General features: G+C 31.3%; 1 protein-coding gene across 6 annotated transcripts in view; it reads right to left on the reverse strand.

The window, feature by feature from the left end:
• Csmd3 (CUB and Sushi multiple domains 3) overlaps nucleotides 1-14477 on the reverse strand; it is a 1196994-nt gene that overhangs the window by 711622 nt on the left and 470895 nt on the right. For 4 of the 6 annotated variants that reach the window (XM_021183659.2, XM_029469819.1, XM_029469820.1 and 1 more), the window contains 2 exons: nucleotides 5853-5930; nucleotides 616-703 (listed from right to left, as the gene is read on the reverse strand). In XM_021183659.2, the coding sequence (XP_021039318.1) occupies nucleotides 616-703; nucleotides 5853-5930 (166 nt within the window). The remainder of the gene's footprint in view (nucleotides 1-615; nucleotides 704-5852; nucleotides 5931-14477) is intronic. The other 2 variants (XM_029469822.1, XM_029469821.1) reach the window with 1 other exon arrangement.

Below are 14477 nucleotides of genomic sequence, written 5' to 3' on the forward strand. Positions count from 1 at the left end.
AGAGAGAGAGAGAGAGAGAGAGAGAGAGAGAGAGAGAGAGAGAGAGAGAGAATTTCAGACCAATTTTCCTTATGATCATTGATGTAAAAGTATTCTATACAATATTTGCAAACCAAATCTAAGAACACATCAAAAACATCATCCACCATGAACTAATAAAGGTGTGCTAATAAAGGTGAACTAATAAAGGTTCAACATACAAAGCCCCACCAATGTAATCTCTTATCTAAATGAACAAAACAACAAAGCAAACCAAATAAAAAAACAAAAAACACATGATCACGTTATTAGTTGCTTAAAAATCCTGTGACTAAATCAAACAATCTCTATAAAAGTCTTGGAAAGATCAGTGATACAAGGCAAATACCTAAACACACAAAAAGGCAATATACAGCAAGCCCATAGCCAACATAAAATTAAATGGAGAAAAATATAAAGTAGTTGAAATAAATTAAGGGACAAGACACTGGTAAATTATCAATAACAACATACCTGTAGAATCTGGCTTACATAGTTTGAGTTCACTTAATACACATTCCCACATTATCAGTTATGTTTGATATTTAAACTGAAAGAAATGTCATGATATATGTCAAAAATAATTTAAAATATTACCTAAAATCTGATCCAATTCTCTTCCCATTTTCTGGTTCTCCAGGATCTGGACATAAGTTGGAAGCTGTTTTAATACCTCCTTCATTTACTGTAACAGGAGAAAAATACAACAAAATAATTGAACAAACAGACAATATGTTTGGTTAGAAACTCAATGATAAAAATATTGAAATCTACAGAAATATACTATTGCACATTGAGCACATAAAGATAAAATATAACTTCATAAAACAATAATAAATACAAAATAATGTTTCTACTTAAAGATACATCAGAAGATAAATTCTGAAGACTCTATCAATGACACATACTATTCTGGATATAACCTACCAACACTGGATATGTTAGTTTTAATTAAATTTATATTTTAAATGGCTCAAGGTATCAGTGTTTTGTTTTGTTTTTTCATTAATTATCATCCTTAGAGTGGTCATCACCTTTTGAGACTATGCTGTCTGAGACCCAGTTATTTTTAAATTTTAATAAAGTACAATATTAAAAAAGACTTTCTTTTAGCACTTTTGTATAAGGAAGCATTTTGGTTTGTCAACATCAAAACAAAAAATATGTCAATTACAGTGTTTCATTGTATCTTGATGATGATGGAAAACAAAGTTGGCTTTATTCTCTTACAATTTCTATGAATTTTAGATTAATCTACTTTGCATATGTTCACAGTTTTTAAGGATAATTCCATTAATGATAAATTTTTAACATTTTTTCAGTGAAACAAATGTGATCACATTGAGTGATTAAAATGTATTATATGATAAGCTTATTTATGTATGCCTTTATATGTATATATATATATATGCATAAATTTTTCACTATTCATATTGAAACAGGGTCTAATTATACAACTCTGGTTGCCCTCATTGATATTGTAAAACATTCAGGTGTTATATTCATGATTATCAGTTCTATAATATCTGAGTAATATTAAACGACATCAATCTTAGAGTGAACCTGTGGGTTTATTCTATTGTTTATATTCTTGTAAGCTCATATGCTCCTTTAAAGGAAAGAACAGGGTCCAGAGGAAAAAAGAGTGTAGCTTATGGTAGTGCTTGTACTGCACTGCAGAGTAGGGTCATCTAGACATCCGTTTCTAGAAAGTAATAATGCCCAGTTCTCGCTCTACTTGGGCATAGCATTAGAAGGTATCTAGGCAACTCCATTTGTCAGGATATTTTGATGCATAAAAAGAACTATTGAAGTAATTCTAATGTAAAAATCAAAGCTGACAGTTATTTTAATTTGGTTTAATTTTTATGGTCCAATTCCATGCTGATTTTAAAAGTGATTCACTGGAAAGGCAGAGAGAGAGAGCTTTGCATATGTTCTTTCAGAGTTGTGTCTATTGTAAAGTCATTATTTCCTCAGATAGATATATAAAATGGTATAGTTTCTCTGATCATTCAAAAAAGACTTCCATAAATATCACAACAAATTAGTTCTTGTTAGCTCTATTATGTGCTTCTGGGTTCATTGCACGTGGCATTTTTTTTATATAATTGTTTTCTCAAATTGATATTTAATTCCTCTTAACCTTTTTGAGGGTTTTCTGGGTCATAGTCTTGGGTCGGTTAGTTCCACTACAGTAGGTTAATTCTAAGTTACTGACACAGAGCTAGTCTCATTTTTTTTCATTGTTTGAAGCATTACCACTATTCTTATAACTTCAGTGTATGAATCTTTTATCTTTATTAGATTTTCTATTAATCAGTTTCCAAAGCTTCCAATGACATAGAACAATATCCAAAGTAGTATATATTTAATGTTTGATCAAATCAAACAAAAATTTAAATAATAATAAGTTAATCAAGTGGAAGTGGTCATATGGAGGTTCATTTAAATCAGAATCATCTCATTTATATTTTTAGACAAAAAACCTGCTTCAATAACAAAATCTATTAGATGTATGAGGATTTTAAAATCAGAATATATAGAGTAATCAAGAATGTGTGGATTTCTGAGGTATATTTTGAAATCATTTATAAGAAATATACTTTTTTTCTTTAGAAAATAAATAATTCAGTTTTAAGCTCATTCTTCTGTTGTTTGTCCAAAAAATTATTCTCAATGCTTTAACAATATTAATGAAGAAAATATACTTAAAGGGCTGAATGCAAAAGGCTATCCTACTAGTAATGCTCTCCTTGAGAGTTCACATCCTACTTTTAAAATGTTCATATGCAACCAGGTTTCATGGAGATTTCATGCAACAAGGAAAATGAACCAGTCTCTTCAAAAGTATTAAACATTGACAACAGCTGATTGAATGAACACCCAATACATTTGAATGTCTTGTTGCATACTGAAACATTTGTATACTAGCAAAAATGGAATAGCATATAAAGGCACACATGCAAAATATTGTCAATTAAAATTCTATGAACTGAAATCAATTACTTAAGCATGTCAAAAATATAGCATGTCCTTATTTTGAGATAAAATGTGAGAAAATATGGATATTTAGAAAATTATACATATATAATATCTACATAGGTATTTTCCTAATATTAAACAAAAATTATCAACAGTGTTGTGTTATTTTTTACAACTACATTTAATATCCTGTAAATAATGGGTTCTTATTTCATTTAGTTTCTTGTGAAAAAATAGTGGGTCGATTTTCTTCATCCTTTTATTACATTATTCTAGTAGAGCGTAGCAGATGACTCTAATGGATCATGAGATAAAACATGGAATTGACATAAGAAATAAAAGCATGACCACTGAAGTGCTCAAAATTCCTTTATATGTTATATTTCAAAGAGCTCTATTAAATGAGAAAGTCACCAAGTTGAGCAGTTTAAATTTATAACAATTTGTTTTTTTTTTTTAATACTTTTATACTATGGAATGTGGTATTTCATGTTTTAAAAGAAAATATACACGTTTTGTGCTCAAATGACAAACTTCCTTTGAAGAAAAAGATGGATTGAGCAATTCTTTAACTTAAAACAGTAAATGAGACTAAACCTTAAATAAGATTTCAGTTGTGGACTCTGACACTGAATGCTGGAGCTTCAGGAACACTCAGGTCATTTGTGCAAGGTAAACAGGCCAAGAAGGCAGGTCTTGACAATCATCTATTTTATTGTCACCATACTTATGTTCAGAAAAACTGATTCTTTTTATCCACAAGAAGTAGAATTTCAACTTTTATTTTTAGATAAAGGATATCTAAAGATAATATAATTGCATTAATATTTTGAATTGTATTAAACACAGAATAAGAAATGCTGAGCCTTAAATACTTGAAAATGGGCTAGTATGATTAAAATCAAAATGATATGCATTGTTAAAGTAAAAAATGAGATAATACAGTTTTGAAAAACATTGGTCAAGGCTGAACGAATATTTTATTGAAATAAAATTTAAGTTTTATTGATCTACTATTTTGCATCCATAAAAAATGAAACATGGAACATGTTTTGTTTGTATAAAGATTATGCATATTAAAATAGAGTATTTAATATGAGCCACATAAATCAGAACCTTGTTTTAAATTTATGATCAAAATTATTCACAGTTTTTTCTTCATATTAACATTTTGATTAATTATCTAAGAGCTAAATGACTGACAGGTATTTTTTCATGTAAAACGAACATTGATATTCTCTTTTATCTATGTCTCATTAAAATAATAAAATATTTATTATACTAACATGTTATACCAATTAAAATAGATAATTTTATAGATCAGATAAATTTGCACATAAACCCAATTATCCAGTACAATTGGAAGCTTAAAGTATAAAGTGTGTGAAGTGACAATTGTATGACAAAATGAGAAAACAATGAGTGAGTATGAAGTTTGTTATTTTACTTAAATTTCCAAATTAAACACACAGAGAGCCAAAGTTTTGGAGAAAAATGGTAGCACATCTCCTGTTTAGGTTTGAGAGCATGACTTTTCCTTGTCTTATTGCTATGATAATATCTGATATGCTGGGAGTATTAAACATAATTATATTTTTGCAACCAATTGTATTCATACATTTTTTATTTATGGGGTATATGAATGCTTCTCCAAACTATTATAAAAAAAGTTTGTATAAAACATATTTAGCATCGTTTTTGAAATATTGGCTAATAGTATAGAAAATATTCTTTAACCCAAAATATATAAAAGAAACATTGCTGAAAGGTAAGTATTTTGAAAGTATTTTTAATGCAGCTTCCAAAGTCAGAGGACTTCAATTTTGTAATTTCAGATATAGTAATGAAATGCAAACATTACCATAAAAATTTTAAATAACATATATTGATAACATAAAGGATGTAGAATTGTTTCCTATAGCTGAGAAAATAATTGAAGTGGCAATTTATTATTTATATATACAAGTACGAATATAAGTAAATTATTTGTAAAATAGTTACAAAGTTATTTAATTATATTTTGGATGTGAATAAATTTTAGAGTGTGCTTTTTTCAAGAATAAGTAATAATATAATTTTGGCAGTAGCTATTATCAGTTTTTCATTGTTTTAGAATTCAGATACTTGTATAACAGATTTTCTTCAAATTAATATATTTAATAATGAGATTGGGAATTTCAACCAATCGCTGTTCCATTCTGTGATACACATTCACAGCTCTTTGTAAAATTATTCCTTCTATATTTATGATAGCATTAACTTTTTATCTGTGACTTAATTTGATATAAGTAGAGGGCATTAAAAGATAAAGGCCAGTTGTGTGACAAAAATATTTATTTTAGACTTTTAATAATATTTTCAAATTCAGAAATAAATTAAAATAAAATGTATTTAGAATATATTATGGTATTCTTTTATTTGAATAAATTATCATAAGATAATACACCTATTTTAATAATTCCCATTAGAATGTTTTCAAAGATTTGTCTGTAATAATTGAGCCATATTCAGGAGAGTGTTGCTAAAAGAAACCTACAACATTAAGAATCACCTGGATTTTGTCCTCATACACCAAATGTAAAAATTTGTATTATTATCTCCACATGATATCAAAGTATTTTTCACATAGCAATAAATTTTAGCCAAAAAAATTATGAGTTTGGTGAATTATCATTAAACTAATATACACTTAAATCCAAAAATATTTAATAATGATCATGCATGTTATATAAATATTAATGCAGTTATTTGGTAAATATACAGACACTTAGATAAAACACAGACAGACACCACAGACACAACAGACTTCACTCTTGCACTAGAGAAAGTAACAAAAGGAGTGCACTCACAGAGAGAAAACTTGTTGCTGTTGTCTTTCCCTGGAAACAACTTAAATCCTCTAGATTTAAAATCTATGGCCTTTTTCACTAGTTAAGAAAACAAACAAAAGCATGTATCAGGAAATACAGTTTTGAAAATGAAATTCAAGTTAACAAATTTGGTTAGCATGGAATTATGCAAGTTAAAGAAACTACTCTCTTAAGTTTGATTGACAGTACTCAGAGGAAAATAAGAAATAAAAAGTCACTAAAAATAACCTAGCAGTAAAATATTAAACATTGTAGAATTCCAAATTATTATATAGGGAGATAGCTGATACACATGTATGAATTTCTTTAGAAATATCTAAATTTTAGAATAAATATGTGACCCTAACTGTCTATCCTTAACCACTTGGTTTCATTAAATTTTGTTGGATGAATTATACTTGTAAACGAATGTTATCTGGGGCCTTAGAAGAATGGAAATAGTATCATGATCTTTATTGTTTTTTAATTGTATTACCAAAAATTTTGACATCCTAGGGAAATAATATAATTGGAATAATTATACTGTATTATTTATGGCAATGATTTTTATACAGTGTCTTTGATCTTTACAGTATTTGATCTGATGTTAGAACAAATTGCTCCTAATGTATGAAAACATATTACAGGTGGTTAATATCTTTTCACTGTCTGGTGACTTGAAGCTTTTCTGCCAACGCTGACCATAAGGGATGTAATTTTCTCATTGTGATGTTATTCCATTATCCATACAAAATAGATAAAACTGTATATAAATTTAAAAATATGTACATTAATTTGTAGACTGAAGGGGGTGTTTTATAATCTAGAAATTCACTAAAATATTTGACATTTATTTGCATGAAAAGAAAGCTTTATCTCTTTTACTTTATTTTTTACACTTATTTTGGGTTGTTATGCATGTATATGTTTGTTCACACTCTGTGTGTGTGTGTGTTTGTGTGTGTGTGTGTGTGTGTGTGTACATGCTGCAGCATCTGAGTGGAGGTCAGCAGACAACTTTCAGGGCTTGTTTTTCTCATTTCTTTGTATTACAAGAGTCGTAGGTATTCAGCTAAAGTCTTCAGCTTTGGTGGTTACGACCTCTGTTAACTAGCTGTCACACAATCCATAAAAGCTTTATTTTACATACCATTTAATAAAGTGCATTTGGTATGGATTTCTAAGAAAACAAGCGTTATGTATTAAGGTGTGTGTGGGTGTGTGGTTTTCGTTTTGTGTGTGTGTGTGTGTGGGTGTGTATCTGTGTGTGTACAAAATAGATACTATATGCCCTTGTTGTCTATGTAAGAACATCATTGCCATTCAAAACAGATTATGCATGATAAGCAGGACCAGGAAGACAGGGTAATAGTTGAGACTACATTGGCAGTGTCTTTATTGGGAAAAATGTCCATGTCATGTAAATATGAGAAGTTAATGTCTAAGTGGTCTTTCTATCACAGAAATTACATATTATAAAGTCAAAGGCCATCTCCTGGCTTTAAGTACCTCATATGAAATGCCTGAGTTACTCACTACACAATAACAGAGGAGTCTATTTATTATGCAAACCTATATTTTTGGCATGAACACTTGGTGAAACACCACAATTTACATCATAAAGACCTTAAAATAGAGAAATGGCAAACATTTAGTATTGGTAAAATAAATATTTATAGTGGAAATAATTTAATTTTAGATATTTAGTGGATCATAAAAGAAAATTATATAATATAGTCAAGATTACCAGAAATCTCTGCAATTTTAATGATGTTAAATGGCGATATAATAAAAAATTATTTATTCCAAATCTTCAGTTTTATAGTATTTATTATTACAAACAACTGATTGATCACAGGGCTACATTATAAATGTAGCTCTGTTAATAAAATATTAGTTACTTATTCTTTTTCAAAGAAAGCCTATTATGTATAAATAATGTGAGGTTTACTGATTTTTGCTGAATTTTTACTTTATCACTTAAATTTACATTAATAATAAGTATATTTTCATGTTGAACTTTGAGATATGGTATATACTTACATAGTTGCAAGTTCTCATTTTAAATTAATTTTAAGCTTAACTTTATCTTTTTTTTTTTTTTTTTTTTTTGTTTTTTCAAGACAGAGTTTCTCTGTATACTCCTTACTGTCCTGGAACTCAGAAATCTGCCTGCCGCTGCCTCCCATGTGCTGGGATTAAAGACATGNAATAATGTGAGGTTTACTGATTTTTGCTGAATTTTTACTTTATCACTTAAATTTACATTAATAATAAGTATATTTTCATGTTGAACTTTGAGATAATGTAGAATTGAGTACCAAAGAATTTCAAGAGCTAAGATTGTGATTTTGTTTGTTTGTTTGTTTTTTTTTTTTTTTTTTTTTGGATTTTTCAAGACAGAGTTTCTCTGTATACTCCTTACTGTCCTGGAACTCAGAAATCTGCCTGCCGCTGCCTCCCATGTGCTGGGATTAAAGACATGCACCACTACTACCTGGCACTACCTTTATCTTTTATTCAAGAAATGCATTATATTGAAAAAGATCACTTCATTCAATTTTAATAATTGAAACATTCATAACTTAAAAGTTTGATTTTGAGGATTTTGGAAGTGCATTAATTTGCAAGGTGTTAAATAAGTTATAAGTTTGGAGGGAAAGTGTTGGAAGGAGATTAGGGGTAGAATTGAAAGAGGGGTAATTACGGATTTGGTTTTGAACAAAACACATTGTATGCATGTAATTTTCAGTTAAAAGCCTTTGCCCAGTGTAAAGTGTGCAGGTCTAAATACACAAACAACAGCTGCTGACATCCCACATATTATGGTGAAAGCACCCATGTAATCTCTAACTTCCTGCAGAAATTATTTTTAAAGTTATTGTTTTCTTATCACACAAAATTGTAGGCTTTTTCTTTGTAGACTAAACAACTCTTTACCTAAAAAATCTTTAAATAATTTCTTTCCTTAGACAAAAAAGACAAAATTGAAATCTGAACAAATTTTGTTCTGTCAAAGGGTAGTTTTAAATATTTGTGGTGCTTCTCTCACTGCACTGGAAGCTAGAAAACTGCATTCAAATCTTGTAAACACGCAATTCATTGCTTAATGTTTCCATTCTGCCTTAAGAAAATCATCTGTCTGGGCCTAGCAAACACAGAAGTGGATGCTCACAGTCAGCTAGTGGATGGATCACAGGGCCCCCAAATGGAGGAGCTGGAGAAAGTATCCAAGGAGCTAAAGAGATCTGCAACCCTGTAGGTGCAACAACATTATGAACTGACCAGTACCCCGGAGCTCTTGACTCTAGCTGCATATGTAGCAGAAGATGGCCTAGTTGGCCATCACTGGAAAGAGAGGCCCATTGGACTTGCAAACTTTATATGCCCTAGTACAGGGGAACGCCAGGGCCAGAAAATGGGAATGGATGGGGAGGGGAGTTGGGGGGGGGGCGTATAAGGGACTTTTGGGATAGCATTGNAAATGTAATTGAGGAAAATACGTAATAAAAATATTTAAAAAAAGAAAAAAGAAAAGAAAAAAAAGAAATTCATCTGTCTAGTGTTAACTGTTTGGAAACAGAATTCAGACCAATGTTATATGGCAAATCTAATGCAATCAGAATCTTCAGAATGCAATCAGAATCTTCAGTTCTACCCTAGCGATTACAATTTCTCTGGGAAATTTAAAATATTCAGCTGCAATAAGAAATCCGGATTTGGTGATTTGCAGTGACTCCCTGAATTCAGGTCTACAAATATTAATGTTTAAATTGGTTCTTTATATCTATTGGCTGAATCAAGAAAGTTTTTAGAACGTATTTCCTATGAGGATCTCTAAGTTATTATGTTGTCAGTATACACCTTAGGAAAAGAGCTGAAGTAAGGTTTCCAGGGTACAGGGCACAATATCTCACCATTTCCTCCATCATCCATAGGTTAGTATGGGAGTAATAATATAAAAAATAATATAAAATTTTAAGTAATGATATTTTCTTTATAGGTTTTTTTCTTTAGTATACATATTATCATGGAGTAAGAACTAATTTAAAAGTTTCTTGAATATGTAAGAGAAGTCTAAGAAAAATTCATCATTATCCTAAAGAGGCATGCATGGATCATTTCAAAATGTGCTAAAAATAAAAATAAATTAAGTAGAATTTTTATACACAGAAGTAATAATGGTCATCATTGAAATGAAATGTGAGGAAGGTACAACTAAGTATGTTCAGAAACAATTAAATTTGTTGGGTCGTAAATGTTAGAAAGACACAAAATTCAAGATTTCAAATGTGAAATTATACAAACAACTAAATTATAAGACATATATTTACTCCATACTTATTTAAAAACTCTTATGTGCTTTGCTGAAAGCTATAGTTGCATTACATGTCAGTGTGTTTCTTAGATTTTAAATCTTGTCTTTTCTGCTATGCAAGCTTAAGGCTTACATGTGGAATGTTCATTTCCGTCAATGCCAGAAATTTTTAATTTACTTAATTTCCTAAGTAAATTCTATTTTTACTATATCAAAAGTCTTAATAATTTTGAATTATTGCTTTTAAACTAAAAATATTTTATACATAATTCATCACTATTTACTTTCAGATTTGTAGTGCAAATTTCACTATTACACCAAGTTAGAAACCTTCTCTAACCATTAACAAAAAGAATCAGTACAGTAGAAATGTATGGAAACGTGCACATCAGAGAAGAACAGCTACTTAACATGATTCAAGCTACATCATGGAAGGCCTTTAAGAACCTAAAGCTAAACATTCCATTATAAAATAAGATGGAAACTCTAAACTTTATCCTCTTCAGAATAACTAGTGTGTAGAAGATTTTCATTTTCAGAACTGACAACAATGTTGAATATTATAAGAAAGTTTTCAACTTTATTAAATATAGATAAGGAGTATTGGCTAAGGTCCTGTAAGTAGAATGAAATGTGTTACTTTTGTGTAGGAGACAGTATTCAGTTTAATAAATGGCTGAAAGTTCACATGATCAATTATGGGAAAATATTCTTAAATGTATCTCTGAACATCCTTTCTTCCTCAAAAGGGAGCAAATTCAGCAATCCCTAACATTTGCTTACATAACAACAGATGTATTCCCAACATTTGGCATAGCAGGTCTCACAGCTACGGTGTGCTGTAAAATGTCAGGATCTTATGTAAAATGTGAAATTTCTTATTCTCTTTAGGTGTCCTTATAGGTGGTATAATAAATTTACCATATGGGAAATTATCATTTCTAGAGCTTATGATACTTTTTACACTTTAGAAATGTTTCAACCTTTTAATTTAATTATATTTTCCAAGAGCTCCAAATAAGTAACTATTAACTTGCTTTACAATGTAATATTGTAATTATATTTAGTATGTTTTAAGCATTTTTTGAAAACCAATGATTTACTGATTGTTTATTTCATTTATAATTGCTATTCTCTGTTAGTAAATTTCAGTGGGATTTTACATGAAATTGGTTATGTTAGTAGTTCAAACAATTGAAGAATAGTGACTATATTAAGCCTGTCTGCAAGCATTAGACAGTGCAGTCTATTCTAACAGTTCAATCTTCAGCAGTGTAATAAAGAATTACACATTTAAGAATAAAAGAAAAATAAAATAGTAAGCGGAACCATTGCTTAATCCCTAAGATCTTGCTTTTTTTATTTTATACACACATTTTTTCATTTGAACATTTTGTAACAAAACCTGAATTCTTGTTTAAAGCCAAACAAATATAGATGTGTTTTGATGGTTTCAGTTAATAAAAAGTTATTCAGCTCTTTGCATGTCTACTCAAGGATCAAAGCACTACTTAAATCACATCAGTGTTCTATTTGATATCCTGTCCTTACTGGTTCTCTGTATTTTTTGTCATTGATCTCTGCCAAGATTAGTCTGAACTGGCTATAACTTTGCTAAACTAGTTGTGTCACTTTCTAAAACAAAAAGCAGATTCTCAAGTTATCCTACATATCGGCAAAAATAAAGATACATAGCTTAATAATACCCCTCAGGATTTTCTTAGGAATATTTACTGTTTTAAAGTTTTGAACTCTACCACCAAATTTCCTTAACATCTGCAAAATCTAATAGGATGATGGGGTGAGGGAGAATAGCAAGGCTGGGATTTTGATTTCATTTGGTTAAATAGCATGATATTGGTTTGAATTGGTTAAGCTGGTTAACTGAAGGTCCCCTGTTCTTAAAGTCAACGCATGATATAGCACTCGGTCCAGGATGCATACACATCTTCTATGAGTGAAAATCATCACTCCCTGTTGTTTTTTATCTATTCTAGGTGGTAGCACTCATAAACAATTGAGAAACCTTATGCTGATATATCAAAAATAGTCAATTTCTATCTCTCTAATTTATTTTATTGTTCTCTTAAGATTACTAAAGTGTTCCTTTGCTTTGAATAAGCCTGGATTAGTACACCATGATCAATGAGAACCATTCCATATAATGTGTGTGTATATATATATATATATATATATATATATATATATATATATATTTATATTTATATATATATAAAACCATTCTAAACAACATAAGTAAACTTATCCAGGATGACTGGTATATTTCAAAGGATATAAGGTAGATGGAATTTGTGACTGTTTCTCATTATCCTATTACTGCCACCAGTGATGGTTTGAATAAAAGTGATTCCCATAGGTCCGTAAGGAGTGGCAATATTTGGAAGTGTGACCTTGTTGGAGTAGATGTGACTTTTTGGAAGAAGTGAGTCAGTAGGTGGTGGGCTGTGAGCCCTCAGAAGATTAAGCAAGGCTTACTGTCTGACAGTCTCTTCTGCTATTTGCAGATCCAGATATAGACTCTCAGTTCCTTCTCTAACACCATGTCAGTCTCCACACATTCATGCTTCCTGCTATGATGATAGTGGACTAAACCTCTAAAATGGCAAGTCAGTCCCAATTAAATGTTTTCCTTTATAAGAGTTTTCTTGGTCATGCTGTATCTTCACAGAAGTATAAACCATAATTAAGAAAGTAATTGATCAGAGACTGAAGTTTTTCTCTGATAGGTGAGACCATTTGTTGTTGTTGTTGAAGGAATGTGTACTTTTGGACTTTGGGTTCGGAAAGTAGTAAATACTTCACCTTTAGCTCAATAGGCAATAACAATTGGATCATGGAAGACAGTGGTGCTGGGCATTTGAACTTCGTGGGCCTGGATGGCTCAAAAGTTTTCAGAGGGGAAGAACGTTATCACCTGGTCAAGATACTCTTCTTGTGATATTTTTGTACACCTTTATATAATAATAATGTGCACCTTTCTGCCCTTTTCCAAAATATCTGACTGAGGTTAAATTGAAGAGCTTTGGATTCATTGAGTTTGAAGAAGAGGTTTTGAAACAGTCTAGCATAGATTGTGCCTTATGGATATTAGTGAACATGCTTATGTAGAGCTATAATGAAAGGGAGACCGAGGATCAAGAAAAGTTACAAAATGTAGAATTTGAGAAGAATCTTGGCACGAGAAAGTGGAATGGGAATAAATCCAGTGTTCAAAGAATTAAACATTATGTTTAGTGAAATATAGGGAATGGTGACATCAGAGCAGATCACACACAACTATGTTCTAACATGTGAAGTACAAGAAAAGCTGAGGTTCACATATGGTGATGACCGCCTTTACTCCCAGGGCTTAGAAGGTAGAGGCAGGGAGATGTCTGAGTTTGAGGCCAGTGTACTCTACAGATTGTATTTCTAAACAGTCAAGCTTAGGCAGTGAGTGAAATCATTGAGAACAGAAAGCTGGTGAAGCCATGTGTTCTGTCATGATGATAAAGAACTAAAAGTCTGAAACCGTATGGCAGCCCCAGTTGAATGTTTTCTCTTCAAAAGTTGCAGCGGTCATGGTGTGTTTTTCACAGCAATAGAAACCCTAACTAATCCTTTTCATTATTCAACTTTCAGGGTCCCCGACTTCAGCCCAATGGTTGGGTGTATCTGCCTCTGTTTCAGTCAGCTGCTGATAGGCCCTCTCAGAGGAGAGCCATGCCAGACTCCCATCTAATAGCACATCATAGTATCAGTAATACTGTCAGGCCTTGGTACCCCCAACTCCATGAGATGGCACCCAAGTAGGGAAGGTCATTAGAGCTCCCTTCCTTCTTTCTCTTCTCCATCTTTGTCCCTACAGTTCTTTGAGACAGGAACAATTCTGGGTCAGGAGTTTTGACTGTGACCTAGTAACCCTTTCCCTCCACGTGAGGCCCTGTCTATCTACAGGAAGTGAACTCTTTGAGTTCCTTTCCCCAATGGTGGGCATTTTGGTTAAGGTCTCCCCAATGAGTCTTGAGATTCTCTCACCTCTTGGGTTTCTGGAACATTCTAGTGTGTCATCCCTCTCCCATTTCCCAAATGCTTATTTCTGTAGTCCCAAAGGAAAGGGAAGACCTGGGGGCGGGGGGCACCCTCTGGAGGCAAGGAGGAGGTGGAAAGGGATAAGGAACTGTGTTTCGGGGACTAAGGGGATGCAATGACTAGAAGAAAGAAAGAAAGAAAGAAAGAAAGAAAGAAAGAAAGAAAGAAAGAAAGAAAGAAAGAAAGAAAGAAAGAAAGAAAAAGGAAGGAAGGAA

Source organism: Mus caroli, chromosome 15 (assembly GCF_900094665.2).
Source record: "Mus caroli chromosome 15, CAROLI_EIJ_v1.1, whole genome shotgun sequence".
NCBI lineage: Eukaryota > Metazoa > Chordata > Mammalia > Rodentia > Muridae > Mus > Mus caroli.